The sequence below is a fragment of the Platalea leucorodia genome, assembly GCF_965183815.1.
Source record: "Platalea leucorodia genome assembly, contig: HAP1_HAP1_SCAFFOLD_267, whole genome shotgun sequence".
Taxonomy (NCBI): Eukaryota; Metazoa; Chordata; class Aves; order Pelecaniformes; family Threskiornithidae; genus Platalea; species Platalea leucorodia.
In genome coordinates, this window is record NW_028121305.1 from 5,507 (window position 1) to 19,806 (window position 14,300).

Below are 14,300 nucleotides of genomic sequence, written 5' to 3' on the forward strand. Positions count from 1 at the left end.
CTTGTAGGACTCCCTCTGTTCTCCCTGAGGGCAGCAGAAATGCTGAGGGTTTCTGACATCCAAACACACTCCCCAGGGGAGATGGAGGGAAGCTGTAAAACTAACCTCTCCAACTGCCTTCTGCCATCCCCGTTGCTTATCACTGGGAGTGCAGATGCTGACAGGCCCTTCTGTGCTGGGAGCAGTTTCATTTGACAAAGTCAAACACCAGCACTGGACCCTGCACCCACCGTTCTCATGAACTGTTTCCTGCAGAGCAGGGCTGACTCCTCGGCAGCCAGCGGGCAGAGCCCCTGCTCCTCATGGCACACTCAGCCAGCACCAACCAGAGCTCCACGAACAGAGCTGAAGGAAGTTCTCTTAGAAAAGGAAGAGGGTGGGTGCATGTGTCAGGGAGAGGGTCCAGGGAAAATGGTTTGATTTTGCTCAGAGAAGTTCATCCTAACTTGTTGCTGCCTTTTCCCCCTTGGACAGTGTCCCATGCCCAGAGGAAAGACATGTCCAACAGCAGCTCCATCACCCAGTTCCTCCTCCTGGCATTCACAGACACACGGGAGCTGCAGCTCTTCCACTTCTGGCTCTTCCTGGCCATCTACCTGGCTGCCCTCCTGGGCAATGGCCTCATCATCACTGCTGTAACCTGCGACCACTGCCTCCACACCCCCATGTACTTCTTCCTCCTCAACCTTTCTGTTCTTGACCTGGGCTCCATCTCCACCACTCTCCCCAAATCCATGGCCAATTCCCTCTGGGACACCAGGGACATCTCCTACGCAGGATGTGCTGTCCAGATCTTGGTGTTTGTATTTTTTTATTTCAGCAGAACTGTGTCTCCTCACCATCATGGCCTATGACCGCTACATTGCCATCTGCAAACCCCTGCACTACGGGACCCTCCTGGGCAGCAGAGCTTGTGTCCACATGGCAGCAGCTGCCTGGGGCGGTTGCTTCTTCTATGCTGTGCTGCACACTGCCAATACATTTTCACTCCCCCTCTGCCAAGGCAATGCTGTGGACCAGTTCTTTTGTGAAATCCCCCACATCCTCAAGCTCTCCTGCTCCGATGACTACCTCAGGGAGGTTGCGCTTATTGTGGTTAGTCTTTTAGTAGTATTCAGCTGTTTTGTTTTCATTGTGCTGTCTTATGTGCAGATCTTCAGGGCCGTGCTGAGGATTCCCTCACAGCAGGGACGCCACAAAGCCTTTTCCACGTGCCTCCCTCACCTGGCCGTGGTCTCCCTGTTAGTCAGCACTGGAATGTTTACCTACCTGAAGCCCCCCTCCATCTCCTCCCCATCCCTGGATCTGGTGGTTTCAGTTCTGTATTCGGTGGTGCCTCCTGCAGTGAACCCCTTCATCTACAGCATGAGGAACCAGGAGCTCAAAGATGCAGTGTGGAAAATGACGACTGGATGTTTTTCTGAAGCAATTAACTGTCCATTTTCTTATGCATATCACTTATAATATATCTCATTACAGGCTCAACCTGTCTTTTGGAGGTTTGGTGGTTGTGAAAGTTGTCTTTTTGCTCAGTTTTGCTTGTGATAATGTTGTGCACAAAGAACTGTCATTATTCATACCATTTCTAATTCACTATCTACCTTTCTAGTGTTACCCAGAGCCTTGAAAGGAGAGACATGTTCTCTGTGCATTTAAAAAAATAAAGGACCCTGCAGTGACTTTTTTGTCTGAGACTTTTGTTTTTCTGAGACTTTCTCTGGAGCTGCACAGCACTGTCTGTGTGGTGACGTGGAGGGGGAAAGAGTCTCAGCACAGCAGCACGGCCAGGCAGCACCAGCGCTTGGTCTTTCCCAAGCTGCATTCTTTTAAATTCTGCACTCTCTTTCTGAGCCCCTCTCTTGGTGTAAGGAAGGATTGCTCTGGCAGCTTGGTCACAGGCCTTTTGTGTGGCAGTCCTGTGACTGCAGGCAGGGACAGGCAATGGGCACTTCTGTGACAGAGCTGACCTCCAGAACAGAGTTTCCATCATACAAGGGGATCTCCTGATGGCAGTGCCTGAAATCTTAGGTCTTCTACTTTTTCGCTCAAGAACAAACCCAAGAAAGGGCCCTCAAGAGGAAAACACAGCCAAACTGTTTGAGTATTCAGTGTGGGAGCACGTGGCAGTGTCCTCGCACAGCCAGGCCTCCTGGGGGAGATAGGAAGGACCAGCAGAGCAGGCTCTGGGCTGAGCCCGTGGTCGCTGGGCACCCCAGGGAAGCTGCCCCAAGGCAACCGTCACAGAGCAGCCCATAACAATCACCCTTTCCAGCACTGGACTGTCACCTCACCTCGTACAGGTTGTTTATCCCTCCACACTGGCTCACCAAATGACTAGGTCAGAAGTCCATGTTTGTGTTGTACAGAGGTGAGATCACGGAGGAGATATTCCTGGAAGACATGTCAAAGAGTATTGAAGAGAGGGAGGTGATTAGAGAAAGCCAACATGGCTTCACAAAGGCCAACTTGTGCCTGACTCCTCTAGTGGCCTTACATGGAGTAACTGCATTAATGGACAACGGAAGAGCTACAGACGTCACCTGTCTAGCCTTCTCTAAGTCCTCTGATATGGTTCCCCACAACATTCTTGCTGCTGCTAAGTTGGAGAGATACAGATGTGACAAATGATCTCTTAGATGGATGAGGAACTGGCTGGATGGGTGCATCCAAAGAGTTATAGGCAATGGCTCTATGTCTGAGTACTAGTACCGAGTGGTGTCTCTCAAGGGTGCATACTGGGACCAGTACTGTTCAATATCTTCATCAGTGACATAGTCAGTGGGATTGAGTGCACCCTCAGAAAGTTTGCAGATGACACCAAGCTGAGTGGGATGGTTGATTCGCTTGAGGGGAGGGACGACATCCCGAGGGACCTTGACAGGCTGAGTTGTAGGTCTGTGCAAACCTCATGAAGTTCAACAAGGCCAAGTGCAAGGTCCTGCACCTGGGTCGGGGCAATCCCCACTGTCAGTAAAGACTGGGAGATGAATGGATTGAGAGCAGCCCTGCAGAGAAATGTTTAGGGATATTGGTGGGTAAAAACTTGGACATGAGCCGGCAATGTGTGCTTGCAGCCCAGAAAGCCAACCATATCCTGGGCTGCCAAAAAAATCATATCCAGCAGGTGGAGGGAGGTGATTCTCCCCTCTAACAAGTAACAAGGGGAGACAATCACTTCAGCTCACTCTTTTGGCAAGGCTCCTCTTTATATGTTCTAGGACACTGCTGGCCACCTTTGCTACCAGGTCTCACTGCTGGGTCCTCTTTTGCCTTCTGTCCCCCACCCCCACCAGGGCCTTTTCCGCAGAGCTGCTCCCCAGCCAGGCAGTCCCCAGCCCCTGCAACTGCAGGCTGTTAGGCTGTCCCAGGTGCAAGACCTGGTGTCCTGGTTTAACCCCAGCTGGCAACTAATCACTACGCAGCCACTCACTCACTCCCTGCCTCCAGTGGGATGGGGGAGGAACTGGAAGGGTAAAAGTGAGAAAGAAACTCATGGGTTGAGATTTAAGCAGTTTAATAACTAAAAAGAAATAATAATAACAACAACAACAACAACAACAACAACAACAAAGAAATGTAAGGAAAACAGGAAAAAAAAAAGGAAAGTGAGAGGAAAATAAAATCCAAGAAAAACAAGTGATTCAAATGAAAACAGTTGGTCAAATACAACTGACTGATGTGTAGCCAGTCCTCAGTCAGAGCACCCCCCCGCCAACCTCCCCTCCCCGCCCTGTTTTATTGTTGAGCATGACATCATACGGTCTGGAAGATCCCTTTGGTCAGTTGGGGTCAGCTGTCCCAACTGTGTCCCCTCCCAACTTCTTGTGCACCTCCACCCTACTCACTGATGGGGTGGAGTGAGAAGCAGAGAAGGCCTTGATGCTGTGTAACCACTGCTCAGCAGTAACCAAAACATGTTTGTTTTCAACACTATTTTCATCACAAATCCAAAACATAGCCGCATACAAGCTACTATGAAGAAGTTAAACTCTATCCCAGCCAAAACCAGTACATCTGGACTTTGTCCTTGTCCTATCTCGTGAAGTTCCTGACAGGACAGTCCTTCTGCCTGCACGTTTGCCCTGAATGGCATCCCTAGGGCACAGCAATGGTCCTCCCAATTTAGTGCCATCCACAGACGTGGTGACAGTTGCCTCCTCTGCATCATGGATACAGGTGTTAAACTGCACAGGGCTCAGGAGAGGCCCCTGTGCTGCCCCACAATGCCCCAGTATGGCCCACTGGCCTCCAGGTAGGCTATGACCTCTTCTCCACTGCTCTCTCAGCCTCATCCTCCAACTGGTGTTTCACCCATCTGTTTGTTGACCCATCCAGACTGTAATGGCCCAGCGTGGGTACCAGGATATAGAGGGAGATGATGCCAAAAGCCTTGCTGAAGTGGAGGTAAAGGACACCCACTGTTCTCCCCTCGTGCATAAAAGCAGTTCCTTCATCAGGAAGGCCATCAGGTTGGTGAGGCAGGATTTACCCTTGGCTAATCCATGCTGACTGCATTTGGACACCTTCTGCTCTTTGAGGTGCCCAGCAATGTCCCCCAAGAGCACTCATGGGAAGGCTCACTCCTCCCCCAAGTGAGCTTGTACAGCCTGGCGTTCCCGGGGCTGCACTTTTGGCCTCTTTCAACAATGACTGAACATTGGCTTGTCCTCACTCCCAAGAGACCTCTACCAATCCCGTGACCTTTCAAAAGGGATATTCCAAAGAAATATCGATCTTCCAGTGTCACTTCATCACCACTATTCTGCTCGTTATATGGTTTATTTAATTTAAACTAAATTTAAATTGAATTTATTAAAAGAAATTAAAATTATTTATATTAATTTAATTTTTATCTTTCATATCTTTTTACCTCTCTTGATAGAAGAACCGTTTCTAATGTCATCTTTTCAGACGCAAACTGCCTAGACAAAAGCCCTTTCCCTTATCCTTCAGTTTTCTCCTCCCCTTACTCTTGGTTCATTCAGATTCCTCTCACCCATCCAGCTGCTGCTTTGACATCAGGGACTTAAAAGTTGCCTGTCTTTCAGCAGTCTAATTGTCTCCTTAGCCAACTCTTTAATTATGTTTTTATATCTCTCTTCTTTGGATCTGCCTACCTGAAATAGTTCTCCTAATATTATCCCCTGTAGAAAGGCAACCTCATTAGAGGCAGCTTGCACTTAGCAGATGCTTGCAGAGTGCGTTTTCTTTATGGAACTTGACCATGCTTGACTTTTCCTTTGCTTGCAAATAGGAAAAACCCTCCTGTGCCTGTGTGCAGCCAGGTCTCTAAGGAGAGCAGGGGGGAGATGGTGCAAAGGAGCTGTACCATCCAGCTGCAGAGTTCAGTGGAGAAGTCTGCTGTAAGGAAAGGTCCCAGGTGGGCACGGAGAGAAATGGTGGGGTTGGGGAGGTGAGGTGGGAGGTTGTCAGAGCTCAAGGGACAGCTTCTCCTACCAGTCCAGACGTCCTGAGGAGACACCCTGCATCGATATCTATTGGAGAATGCTGCCGTCACCTCTTCTCTAAACTGAAAAATAATAAACTACACCCTTGGAAATAAAACCTCATGTTTATTAGAAGCTCTGACAAAGTCTCCCCAGGGACTCATTAGAGCAGAGAATTGGAGGCCATGATTACAGGGAGGCAAAGGGAATGTGCAGGCAGCTCAGATGCTGAGGAAACTTTTTTTGTTTGTTTGTTTTAAATGAAGCAGCAAGGCCAAACCCTCACCTCCAGGCAATGGGAGGGCAGATCCTGTCCCTCATGTGTGGGTCAGGACTCTTCCTGGGGGCAGTGGGATGTGAAGGTGAGCAATGCCAAGTCAGGACATCCCCAAGAAGGGGTGAGGGGCAAACCAAGTCCAGAGCCTCAAAATCAAGTTTTGTCTAGTCCAGATATGGCCGCACCAGTGCAGAGTCGAGGGGGATGATAGCCCCCTTGCCTGGGTGGCCACAGTCCTCCTACTGCAGCCCTGTATGCAGTTGGCCTTACTCACTCTTTCTGGGTAGTGTTTGCTCTGGGAAATGGCATTTGAAATGATACTTCACAGGGCCTGCGTGCCTTTCTTCGCGGGACATAACAAACCAGAACCTCCAGGTACAACAGAACACCCAAGTCAGGTGCCTGCTGCTGGCTATCAGGTTCTCAGGCAGAAGTGATGTCATAGTCAACATCCGAGCCATGTGTCTGCTTGATGGGCAATCACCCAAAGAGACTGGAGACTACAGTGACCTCACACTCACCTTTGTTCTATGTGCTTCCTCATGGTCTATGAGCTTCTCAGACACAATTGATGTCATAATGCCATCCCAACCCATCAGCCCTCTTGTGGCCTATCAACTGACCAGACAAAAGGAACCTCACCATCATCTTCCAAGCCATGTGCCTGCTACTGGCCTTTCAGCTTCTCTGGTAGACACAACCAAGCCATGTAGCTGCTGCTGTCCCATCAGGTCCTCAGGTGGAAGGGTTGCGACAACCCACACCCAAGGCCTCTTCCTGGAGGCGCCTACCAGGTCCTTAGGGAAAGGGATTTCCACAATCAGCGTGCCAACCAGGCGCCTTCTGCTGGCCCATCAGGGTTGCTGGCAGATGTGAACCAAAAAGCACATAACCCAGCCACCAGTCAAGGGCTGACCTACCAGCTACTTCCGAAAGAAGTGACCTCACAGTCCCTTTTCCCAGACACGTTCCTGCTGCTGGCCTATCACCTCCAAAGACAGAAGTGACCTCACAGCCCCCTTCACAGCCTTGTGCCTCCTGCTGGCCCATGAGATCCTGAGGCACAGCTGACCACACCATAACATTCCCACCCATCTCCTCCCTGTGGCCCGTGGGCTGACCAGATCCAGGTCACCTCACATTCCTTCTCAAACACCTTGAGACTGCTTCAGGGCCTCATGATCCCTGGCCTGCCTTCAAGAGGCCAAACAGCTTAAGTTCGGGTTAGGAAGGGGTTGAAGGTGAGGGAGTTAGAGCACAGGAATGAGGGCTTTGGGAGTTAGGTGTTCAGGGTAGGGCTTAGGGCTCAGAGCTCGCCTTTCAGTGCTGGGGATTAGGCAGTCTTAGGGGGAGGGTTTGGTGTCCTTCTGAGGGTGCCTGGTTAGTGTTAAGGCTGTGGGCTAGCTTTGTGGCTGAGGGCGTTGTTTAGGGCTGGGGATAGGGCAAGGATTTAGGCTAGCATTTTAATGCTAAGGATAAAGGCTAGGGGCTGGCGTAAGCAATAGGGTAAGAGTAAGGGTAAGGAGTTAAGGGTCTGGGATTTGTCTTAGATGGAAGGTTTGAGGTGAGGGATAGGCTAAGCTCAATTAGGTCAGTAAGAGTGGATTACTGCCAGGGTGGGGAGTGGCATTTAGGGGTAGGGTTAGGGCTTAAGGTTACTGGTTAGAGATAGTGTAAGGGATAAGCATGAATGTTTTCACAGTCTATGTTTTCACAGCAACGTCATCATAACCCCTTTTACTTCTTCTTTAGTGTTTGTTGGCGAAGCCTCTCTTCCTTCCCCCAAATCTCCCATCTCTCTTGCCCAGGCTCCTCCTGACCTCCCCAAATGTGTCATCTTGTTGGGGGCAGCTTTCTGATGACCTTCGTGGCCTCCGAGTAGCTCTCTCCCTGCAGCTGATCAGTCAGAAGTGACCTCAGAGCCAGGATGCCACGGGACACATTGTGCTGCTGTGCTTGAGAGGCCTCTTCACAGCCTACCCAGCAGCACTGGAGAAAGGTGATGCCCTGCACCATCCCAGAGGCAGCCTGCTTGCAAACCAGCTCAGGCACCAGAAGGGTTGCTGGATTACCTTTCCCACATGGGTGCCTCAGTTACCCCAGAGCACCCTGGATGCAGTGGCAACCTCTGTGCGGACAACTGAATCAAGCCCAGAATGTAAATTTTAGAAAAATTTGAAACCTATGCAGAAAATCTCTCTGTAATAGCTGAAAAAAGTCTTCCTTTCCAGCATTGCTAGACTTTTAATGACTTTTTATGAAATTTTGCTGATCACTGAGGGATGCTGCTAGTATCTGGCTCCTCGGAGGACTTGGTACCAGTGATGGCATTTGGTCCTGAGTCTCCAGCCAACTTCCCGCCCCACCGCATCATCCACTTCTTCAGTCCAGATCAGGACACCCAGGTCAAATGCATAAAATCGACTTTCTCACTATGGTAGGTTGAGAAAGCTGGATTTGTTGACTCTGCAAAAAAAGAAGGCTTTGGGGACACCATTGGAACAACCTTCCCACACCTACCAGGAGGTGATCCGGAAGAGTCAGGCTCTTCACTGTTGTGCATGATGGGATGATGAGGGCCAATGATCAAGGAGGTTTCCCAGAGAGGAGGTGCCATCTCCATCTTTGGTGGGTTTGAAGCCCAACGTGAATAAAGTCCTGTGCAACCTGGTGTGACCCCGTGGGTGACCCTGCTGTCAGCAGGAGGTTGGACTGGAAACCTCCGGAGGTCACTTGCATCCTGAACGATTGTGTGTTTCCAGCCACCACGGCTTTTCTCTTGAGGATTTGAGGGAAAGCACTCAGGTTCCCCATGACCATGGAAGTCAGTCAGGCATAACTATGGTCAGAGCAAGTGCAGCTTTCTTGTCCCACTCCAGCCTGTTGCAGGTGAAGGGCTGCTTGGCAGGTACCCCTGAACAGCCCTGGCCATGTCCTTGCCTTCACCTTGTATTTTCTTTTTCCCTCTTTTGCCCCTCCCAAGTTCTTCCCTTTGATCATGCTCATGTCCTCCCATACAAATAGTCCACCTCTCGCTACCCTTCCCTCATCAGCTATGGTTTGTCTTGTTTTGTGCCCTCATGTGGTGTTTCTGGGATGCTCACTGCAGTAATACCTATTTCGGCCAGCAATTTCATTCAATTAGTATGTTGTCATCAAGGCAGGCTCAGACTGGGCTGGATGAGGAGCAACCTCAAAGAAAAGGGCCTGGGCATTACAAGGGATGCCATAGCAGCCAGTGGTGGTGCTAAACAGTGCAGGCCCTGAGCCCAGCAGGAGGAGGCAAAAATGGCCGTGCAGCAAAACTCACCCATAAACCTGTGGTGAGTGGAGAGTGCTGCAAGTGGCCAAATAGGGAGGCTCACTCCAGTGACTGAAAGCTCCCTCCAGTCCCATTCCCAAACACATCGCCCTGAGCCCTACTGCCCTCAGCCCATGGAGAACAGCACAGCAGCACAGACTCACGGGGGCAATGGTTTATCCTGTTCCTGACCTCAGCTTTGGAAGAAGAGCCCAACCTCCAGACACCAGCACTGAGGAAATCCCCTTTTATTACAGAGATGTGACATGGGAGGCCAGCTGTGCCGTCGGGCCAGACACATGTGCTTTGGGTCAGACAGACTGGGTTCATGCCTCTGGAGAAGCGGACTGCATGCAGATATTCCTGGAGAAACACGGTTATCACAAATAAAATGCCCAAAGCACAGGAGGTTCCCCAGATACATTGGAAATAACTTGGAAAGAGACACGGGCAGCTTATTGCTGCTGAAAGACTACGGATTGAATGAGCTTCTTCAGTGCGTCTTTGAGCTCCTGGTTCCTCATGCTGTAGATGAGGGGGTTCACTGCAGGAGGCACCACCGAATACAGAACTGAAACCACCAGATCCAGGGATGGGGAGGAGATGGAGGGGGGCTTCAGGTAGGTAAACATAGCAGTGCTGACTAACAGGGAGACCACGGCCAGGTGAGGGAGGCACATGGAAAAGGCTTTGTGGCGTCCCTGCTCAGAGGGGATCCTCAGCACGGCCCTGAAGATCTGCACGTAAGACAGCACAATGAAAACAAAACAGCTGAATACTACTAAAAGACTAACCACAATAAGCGCAACCTCCCTAAGGTAGTCATCGGAGCAGGAGAGCTTGAAGATGTGGGGGATTTCACAGAAGAACTGGTCCACAGCATTGCCATGGCAGATGGGTATGGAAAAGGTATTGGCCGTGTGCAGGAGAGCATTGAGAAAAGCACTGCCCCAGGCAGCTGCTGCCATGTGGACACAAGCTCTGCTGCTCAAAAGGGTTCCGTAGTGCAGGGGTTTGCAGATGGCAACATAGGTCATAGGCCATGCTGGTGAGAAGGTAACACTCTGCTACTACCAACAAGGCAAACAGAAAGATCTGGGCAGCACATCCTGTGTAGGAGATGGCCCTGGTGTTCCAGAGGGAATTGGCCATGGCTTTGGGGACAGTGGTGGAGATGGAGCCCAGGTCGACAACAGAAAGGTTGAGGAGGAAGAAGTACATGGGGGTGTGGAGGTGGTGGTCACAGGCTACAGCAGTGATGATGAGGCCATTGCCCAGGAGGGCAGCCAGGTAGATGGCCAGGAAGAGCCAGAAGTGGAAGAGCTGCAGCTCCCGTGTGTCTGTGAATTGCAGGAGGAAGAACTGGGTGATGGAGATGCTGTTGGATGGTTGCTGCCTCTGGGCATGTGGTCCTGTTCGTACAGGAAGAGTCAATGAAGGGGACATTTCTCTGAGCAAAATCAAAGCTTTCTTTTAGACCCTCACTCAGACACACTCTGCCCCATCCCTCACCCACCCCATTCCTTTTCCAGGAGACCTTCCTTCAGCTCTGTGGCTGCAACTCTGGCTGAGTGTGCTGTGAGGAGCAGGGCCTCTGCCCGCTGCCTGCTGAGGAGTCAGCCCTGCTCTGCAGCAGTGAGATCGTGGGAACGGTGGGGCAGGGGGCAGTCCTGGTGTTCAACTTTGTCAGATGAAACTGCTCCTAATGCAGAAGGGCCTGTCAGCATCTGCACTCCCATGCTAAGGAACGGGGATGGCAGGAGGCACTTTGGGAGGTTTGGGGATTTTAATGCTCCACCCCCATCTCACCTGGGCAGTTTTCTTGGATTTCAGAAAACTTCAGCATTTCTGCTGCACTCAGGGAGAGCAGAGCAAGTCCTGGGAAGCAAAAGGACAAGGACAGCCAAGTGTCCTAACGATACCATCTGATTAAGGGAAAAACAGCTTGTTCTCCAGCTCCATAGACCGTATTGCCCACAGCCCCACAGTTGAGATGAAAGCTGGGACACTTGTTCCCATGGACACAGCTGCATGAAAGGACCCACAAGATCAGTGTGTGACTCTGCAGCTGAAACTCCACCTCCCCAGAGAGCCTGGCAGCAAGAACAAGATAACAATAGCAATAACACAGACCAGTGGAGGAACAAGGGAAAACACAGTGAGGGTGTGGCTGAGAGAGGCCAGGGCAGAGGCATTGGGGCACTCAGACAGCGTTCCCCTTCCCCAGCTGTGCACGCCACCTCCCAGACACCACCATTGCCGGGCAGCTGCTCTCAGCCCCTGCGCTCTGCAGAGGGAACTGGGCCCGTGGCTGCAGAGCTGCACCACGGCTCTGCTGGAGCTCTGGCTGCAGAGGAGGTGGTTCACGCCTTGGAGCCCCCAGCCCTGAGGGCAGAGGCTTTGGTGGGTGGGAGAGGAGGCAAGGGGGCTTGCTCAGAGGAAGGCGTCTGCACTGGAGGGGATCATACGGAGGTTTCTGAATTCTCCCTCCCACAGCATTTCTGGTTTTAGTTTTGTCTCATTCCCAGATCATCTCCCTGCTGCCTGGAGATCCTCACCCTGGGAGGTGTTTCCCTGTCCCATGGCTTTTCCCTGCAAGTGGTGACAAACCCCATCCCAACCTCTGTGCACTCACCCTGGCCCCACAGAAACCTGCCTGTTTGCAGGGCACTGGCTGGTTGCATGTTCCTGTTTGCAGGTGGAGAAGGGCAGGTCAGAAGAACCCTGATGGTCCAGCAGAGGTGATGCTGGTGCTGTCCATAGGCAGAGCAGTGGCTGAGGGCACCTTAGGAGGCTCTTATCAAGCTTACTGATAACTCGGTCAGCAGTCTCAGCGGCTTCTTCAAAGTTGACTGCTCCTTTTCCATTTATTCTTTTCCACTACACCACCACCCAAAATAGGAAACTGAAAACAGAAATTCAGGAAATCTTCATTTTCTTTATGGCAATCCCTGCCAGGACCTCCTTCTTGAAACATCCCTTAGGAAATATTCTCCGGCTGAACTGGAGCTGTGAGCAGCCCTGACCCATGCAGCCCTCTCTCAACAGCAGCAGGGCCCTGCCCTCCCAGGGGTCCCTTCTTCCACCCACAGATTCTCCCCACAGCACCGTTGGGAGCTCCCCGGGCAGGCTGAGCACTGACCCTCGCACACAGACCGCTGGGGCACAGGCACCCTGCTCTGAAGGACAGCCCTGGGCATCCCTGGCTGTGCACCCGGCTTAACAGCCTTGCAGTCACCCCCGGAGGAAGGCAGCCATCATGCCCTGTTCCCCTGATGGTGCAGCAGGGAAAACCTGCTCTGGAATGTGCCTTCCTCCTCTGCACTAGAGAAGCTGTGAGAATCCTCCTTAAAGATCCCACAGACTGTGGGATGTAGCAGCTTTTGGAGATCCCTCCAGCAACTGCAGCTTCACTGCCCTGCTTCTAGAGACTTACTGTGTCAAGGGCTGTGAAGATTTCTCCCACAGTGAGCTCTCAGCATCCTCCCACTCCAGGCTGCCTTTAACCTCTCTCTTCCTGGCTTCTCTCCCCTCGGTGCCTGCAGGCAGTGCCCTCAGCCCTGCTGCCCTTTGCAGAGGAGCTGCTCCTGGGCAGAGCTGTCTCTCTGCAGCCCTGCCCACTTGCCAGCAGCTCCCTCCATCCCAGGAGCCCAGCCCAGCTCAGCAGCAGAGGCCCAGCCCAAGGCACCACTTTCTCTGCCCCTCTGGGCTCCCTCCAGGTGTCCCTGGGGCTCCAGGGGAACCTGCTGGGAAACAGGCTGAAGGCATCACTCATGTTCCCTCCCTCAGCTGAGGGGAGACAATTACTCCTAGCACTGTCATTTCTCCTATCAGGAAAAGATTTGGGCATGGGAATCACCTTTCCTTGTCCCATCATTAGACAAGACACACAGACAGTGACATCAAAATTTACACTTTCTGATAGAAGGGATTCACAGAGTCAATCGAGGCATCTCAATCAGGGTCTGTAGTCCTGGTGGTGGAATGGGACTCAGCTCCCACCCATGACTGCCACAAACCCAGAGGAGGTGGGATTCCTCTTGCCTCATTTCAGCTATGCAGAACATAGGCACCTGCATGCGAGTGGCCTGTCTCAGCTCCCATGCTCATCATTGGAGAGGGATGCGAGGAGTGAGATGCAAATGTCTGGTGACATTTGAGGTGCCAGGGGTGGTCCAAGACATGGGCAGGGAACTGTAAACTGAAATGGAGCAGCTCATACAGACAGGGCAGGATCTGGGGGCATCCTCTTGGAGGCTGTTGAGAATTTCCTTTGCCCTTCTGAAATGAGAGCTGACGCCCAAAAGAAGGGCAGTTCAACTTATTATGTTCAGGGCAGCTTACAGAGTTATTCATCTGAACAATTGGAGTGATGTGCCATAGGGAGAGCTCAGTCTCCCTCTTCTCCTTCCGCTGTAGTTACTAGATCTCCACTAACTACATTGCCAGTTGTCTCAGGTTCAGCCCCACCTTGCCTAACAGAATTTAGGGCAGCAACGCAATTTAATGTTCAAATCCAGGCCCACAGAGCTACAGGAGATGCCAGGGCTTGCAGGAAGAGCAGAGGACCTCCAGGAAAGCAATTCCCATTCAGGGCGTGTGTGTGACAGACAGCCCAGATGGCATCACAGGGAGTGTGATTTGCTGCCTGTGTGCCATTGACTGATGCCATCCGTCAGAGGTATCAGCCATCAGATGCCATCAGAGAGGCAAGGTCTGCTCCTCCTCTACCCAGCAGCTGAAGGCATTGTGTGAACACAAAGCACATCGCACCCATGATGATGACAGAGTCAAAGAACAGACTGCTCATTTGCACAGTGTGCCTGGATACAACTTGTCTTCAAGGACAGCATCCTTCAAGCACAGCAATGATCCTTACAAAAACTCAGTTGAACCTGGAAAGGGAATGCAACGGGAAGCAAGATGAGCTGTTGCTACATCAGCAATGCTTAAAGAAGAAACAGAGAGAATGGGGGACCACTGCTGAATTTAGTAAGAGTAGGTGTAGATAGATCTATGTCCTCCTTGCCTCAGTTTCCACCAGCAAGGTCTCCCAGGCCTTTGAGCTTTGAGGCAGGACTCTGGAAAGGAACAGCCAGTGGTAGGTGGGGATCAAGCCAGGGGTTCCTCTGGCAAACCACACCCTTACCAGTCCATGGGACTGGAGAGGTTGGACCCAAGGGTGCTGGTCAGCAAGGTCAGCTCATGTGGATGACTGAGCACAGCCACCCCCAGCAGTGGGCATTCCCCATCTGCCAGCCTGAGGCATGCACAC

At 51.7% G+C, this 14,300-nt stretch overlaps 1 protein-coding gene and 1 pseudogene across 2 annotated transcripts in view; one reads left to right on the forward strand and one right to left on the reverse strand.

Moving 5' to 3' along the window:
- Positions 1 to 497: 497 nt before the first annotated feature.
- On the forward strand, positions 498 to 1,464 carry LOC309603946 (olfactory receptor 14C36-like; annotated as a pseudogene). Its single transcript has one exon. The product of its transcript is annotated as an olfactory receptor 14C36-like (transcript).
- Positions 1,465 to 9,480: 8,016 nt separating this feature from the next.
- Positions 9,481 to 14,300, reverse strand: part of LOC309603945 (olfactory receptor 14C36-like) — a gene marked incomplete at both ends in the record, with an annotated part of 58,597 nt that continues 53,777 nt past the window's right edge. Inside the window, one exon of the mRNA XM_082338820.1 lies at positions 9,481 to 9,537. Coding sequence (XP_082194946.1) covers positions 9,481 to 9,537 — 57 coding nt within the window. The remainder of the gene's footprint in view (positions 9,538 to 14,300) is intronic.